This window comes from Eucalyptus grandis, chromosome 2 (genome assembly GCF_016545825.1).
Source record: "Eucalyptus grandis isolate ANBG69807.140 chromosome 2, ASM1654582v1, whole genome shotgun sequence".
In the NCBI taxonomy this organism is placed as follows: Eukaryota; Viridiplantae; Streptophyta; class Magnoliopsida; order Myrtales; family Myrtaceae; genus Eucalyptus; species Eucalyptus grandis.
The window spans coordinates 36,806,034-36,810,276 of record NC_052613.1 but is presented as its reverse complement, the minus strand read 5'-3'; the positions used below and the strand labels follow the sequence as shown (position 1 = coordinate 36,810,276).

The following is a 4,243-nucleotide window of genomic DNA, read 5'->3' as shown; positions in this document are numbered from 1 at the left end:
GTGATATACTAAACCAAAAATCCTAACTTACATTCGTCGTATGGTTACAACTTTAAGGTTTTTTGTCGCATTAGAAAAACGTTCTAAATTTAAAATAGACGTGTCACATCGGACACGGTTTACGAATTTTGACGATTTTTAATCAAAAGCAAAAGGAAAAAGAAAAGTAAACCTCCGCCCCAAGAAAAACAGTCAAGTCAAATCGCAGCCGTCCATCTCCGAAAACGTGGAGAACCTCCTCAAAACCCCCTCCCCCATCGAATATTCCCCACCATATTCCCCTCTTCTCTTATAAACAAGAAGACGCGAAACCGAAATTACCTAAGACCTAAAAAAACAAGCACGATCCCAGCGCACCAGAAGCAACAACCTCAAACCAGAACAGAGAGAAAAGAAGAGAGAGAAAGGGGTAGAGAGAGAGACAGAAACGACAAGAACAGCGGCAAGCACCAACCCAACATGTGCGAGGCCCTGAAGAGCGGGTACCAGCTCCTGGAGGAGCTCGGCCGCGGCCGCTTCGGCACCATCTACCGCTGCTTCTCCCCGGACAAGAACGCCTTCTACGCCTGCAAGGTCATCGACAAGGCCCTCCTCTCCGACGACCCCGCCGACCGCGCCTGCCTCGACAGCGAGCCCAAGATCATGTCCCTCCTCTCCCCGCACCCCCACGTCGTCTCCGTCGTCGACGCCTTCGACTCCCCGGACTCCCTCTCAATCGTCATGGACCTCTGCGACCGCCGCACCCTCTTCGACCTCGTCGCCCACCGCCCCCTCCCCGAGCCCGAGGCCGCCCGCCTCGCCGCCCAGCTCCTCTCCGCCCTCGCCCACTGCCACCGCCTCCGCGTGGCGCACCGCGACGTCAAGCCCGACAACGTCCTGCTCGACGAGCGCGGCGCCCTCAAGCTCGCCGACTTCGGGTCCGCGATCTGGCTCGGCGAGGACGGCGCGGCGACCGCGGAGGGCGTGGTCGGGACGCCCTACTACGTCGCGCCGGAGGTGCTGCTCGGGAGGGAGTACAACGAGAAGGTGGACGTGTGGAGCGCCGGGGTGATCCTGTACATCATGGTGGCCGGGGTGCCACCGTTCTACGGGGACTCCGTGGAGGAGATCTTCGAGAAGGTGGTGAGGGGGAATCTGAGGTTCCCGACGAAGCTTTTCAGAGGCGTGTCCGCGGACCTTAAGGATCTGCTGAGGAAGATGATCTGTCGGGACGTTAACCGGCGGTTCTCTGCAGAGCAGGCTTTGAGTGAGTCCTCTGTCCTCCATTTTTCCTCCCTTTTCTCCCCTCCGCTCTGTTTCGAGTGGGTTTTCAGTTGATCACTAGAGGGTGATCTGTGAATGTACATCATATGGTGTCTTGAGTTTCTTCCAGTTTGGGTCTCGTTCGTTCTTGTTCTGAAGTGGTGATAAAAATCCGATTTTTCTTGAGGGAGTTCAGTTGGTTGTGCATTTAAAAGGGGAGATTTTGATCGGCATTTTCAGTTCTTTCTTCCTCGGATGATGATGATACTAGTTTTCGATGGGTTTCTCCTTTGGAAAAGGGTCTTGTATTTCTAAATCAGTGAGAAAAATTGATTTTTTTCTCGATCAGATGCTTGAAAAGGGAATAGGGGACATGGGTTTTTAAGGTCTTCTTCTGGTTCATAAGATCGGAAATCTAAAATTCTTTTGAAGACGCTGCAATCTTTCTTTTTCTGTAGTTCGTTAGCGATAGCGATAGCTTCCGATGTTCAGAATGTTCTTGTCCTCCTACTTTATACTCAATAGTGTCTGCTCTTTTGTCAAAACGCAGGGCATCCATGGATTCTCAATGGAGGCGAGACGAACTCCCTAGCTGATATGACCTGAATAAAGAGCAGACCCCCCTCTCTCTCCCAAAAACTATTGGGTTGGTGGTAGTGGCAGGATCCTGTAAATACGCCACTGCTTTGGCTTTTCCCAATGTGAATTCATCATCAGTTCAGATCACACTCTTCCCCTGCTTCGCAATCTCTGCCCGAGCCCGTGACTCTCCAGAGCCAAGATGGATCGCATTCCAGAGCGAGGACACCTGGAGGCTTACTGCTGAGAGACTGCAGAGTTCCATCTTTGTTCAGTTTTGTTCCTTTTTTGTTTTTTTAATCTCTTTTGTGAAGGGGCTTATGTGCCTGGTATTTTGGAGGAGGTAAATAGGGGTTTTGAGAAGAGCCTGCCCCGTCTTTCCCCGCCCCATCTCTTTTTTTTCCCCCATGAAGAGTGAGGAAGTGAGAAAGCCGCTAGTTGGAAACGGCCAAAATAGAGAAAAACCGAGAGAGAGAGAGAGAATCGTGCTTTTTTGTATCTTCTTATGTGTAATCTGTGCTGAACGGAATCAAGAAAATCCTCTTTTTCTTCCCTTTCACTATCTGGTGTAGCTGGAATCAAATTTACTTCTTCTTCTTCGAATTTCTAAAGAGCGTTAGCTGGGTGCGTGGAAAGTTGTTGGAGAAACACGCGGGACATTGTCTGTCTTCTCCGAAGGGGCGGGGAGGGCATAAAGAACAGCGCATGCTCTTTTCACTACGCGTCCCTGTTGGTCGCCATGAACGTTAAGTTTCTAGCGTGTCCCTTTCCCTGGAACATGGGACCGCTGGTCCCCGCGTTCAGTCGACCTCTCTCCAGTTCCCCAACTTCCTTGGCAAGTCGTCTTCTTCAATAGAATCAACCGTGGACAAAAAGTAGAGCAAAGGAAGGGGGGAGAGTATTTTCCGTGCAGTTGGGATCGAACTTTCCAAATATTTCACTTTGAAAAGAATCGATCAAAGGTAACGCAAGCGCATCATCACGTGCCCCAGTGCAAGAATCTCGCTACGGGAGAACAGAGCATATGCCTTTGCCGTCTCCAGGATTCTCTAGACGTTTGGAGAGGGATGCACTTTCCTCTCCCATCGCTCTCGAGCATCTTCAATAAAAAAAATTCTTATTATATTCACAAAATTTCTGGGGGCACGCGTGCGTAATGCATGACCTCAGAGTTCTCGGCGCGAGTCAAGGAGGGAACACAAGCCGTCCGGACTTGAAACTTTTTACAGATTTCGATAAGTGGAATGGAGAGGAGATCGAGTGTGAAACCAGCGCACCCACCAGCATGGGATTGATAGCTTATCAAAGGGGGCGGCTTTGGCAGTCGCATCGGAAGAAGAAAGAAAGAGAGAATAGAAGTCTTCATTTTTGAATGAATTCCAACTTCCCAGACCCACATGGCGTCGGTCTTGTAATCCCACCCCATACGATACGCTATTTGGATTTCTTCCCGTCGCATACGTTTGCTTAATTTTACCCCCTTGCAATAATTGTTTACTTCTCTTTCTGCCAGCAAAGCGATGAGGTAAATAGAAGGCCGGAACGTAGAAAGATTTGAAATCATAATCTCCTATCATAATATTACATGAGATTTGATAAAATCATTAGATCGACTGTCAAAAAATTTAAGATATCTTTATCTCGTTAAATGATGAAGTTTGCCCCCCTTGCAATATTTTTTTCCTCTTTCTACCAACTAAGCGAGGAGGTAAACAGGAGCTTCGAATATGGAAAGATAAAATCAGGATCCCCATTAAAATATCATGTAATACAACTGTTAAAAAAATTTAGACTATTAGATGAAAAAGTGGTTTAATATCTAATTACTCTAATAAACCCTATCAATTTTAACAATTTTTCCTTACAGACTTTTAATCTACTTAAAAGAAATCTTACGATACGTTATCTAGATTTAGAATAGTGATTTTGTTTGGAGATATTCATGTTTTTAAATAGCCACATCTTTGTATATATGATATACAAAAGCACAACAAACCCATATATAGATCAAGCTCATTGAAATTCAGATACTTAAAATTATGGGTGATCAATTCCCGATAAGGACAGTACGACAAAACCCATATATAGATCAAGCTCATTGAAATCCAAGTACTTGAGACTAAAGATGATCGGTTTCCGATCCAGACTAAAAGGACCGGTTCCCAAAATTGAAACTAGGGATCAAATTGATTGGTCTAGGACTGGGAACTGGACTAAGCTATCGATTCAAATCTAGTTCAATGGAATCGGTCACTTATTTTTTCCACTTGTTTTTTCTCGTTACTTTTTTTCCACTACTTGGAACCAAACTGAGATAGTTTTAGTTTACATTTTATTAATTTTTTTGAAGAAATAATAAAATAAAAAAGTGGCTTTTCCTTCCTTCCTTTTTTTTCACCAAAAAATAAAATAAAATAAAAAA

At 46.0% G+C, this 4,243-nt stretch overlaps 1 protein-coding gene across 1 annotated transcript; it reads left to right on the top strand.

The window, feature by feature from the left end:
* The first annotated feature begins 307 nt into the window (after positions 1-307).
* On the top strand, positions 308-2,380 carry LOC104432530 (phosphoenolpyruvate carboxylase kinase 2). Its single transcript, XM_010044984.3, has 2 exons — positions 308-1,246; positions 1,793-2,380. Exons 1-2 carry the CDS (start codon positions 460-462, stop codon positions 1,846-1,848), a joined length of 843 nt encoding a protein of 280 aa, XP_010043286.1. The 5' UTR covers positions 308-459; the 3' UTR covers positions 1,849-2,380.
* Positions 2,381-4,243: the final 1,863 nt, after the last annotated feature.

Excerpts from the sequence above, each read along its gene's own strand:
- LOC104432530 (XM_010044984.3), top strand. The coding sequence starts at position 460 with ATGTGCGAGGCCCTGAAGAGCGGGTACCAGCTCCTGGAGGAGCTCGGC. Across the intron at positions 1,247-1,792 it reads CTCTGCAGAGCAGGCTTTGA|GGCATCCATGGATTCTCAAT; the intron begins GTGAGTCCTCTG and ends GTCAAAACGCAG.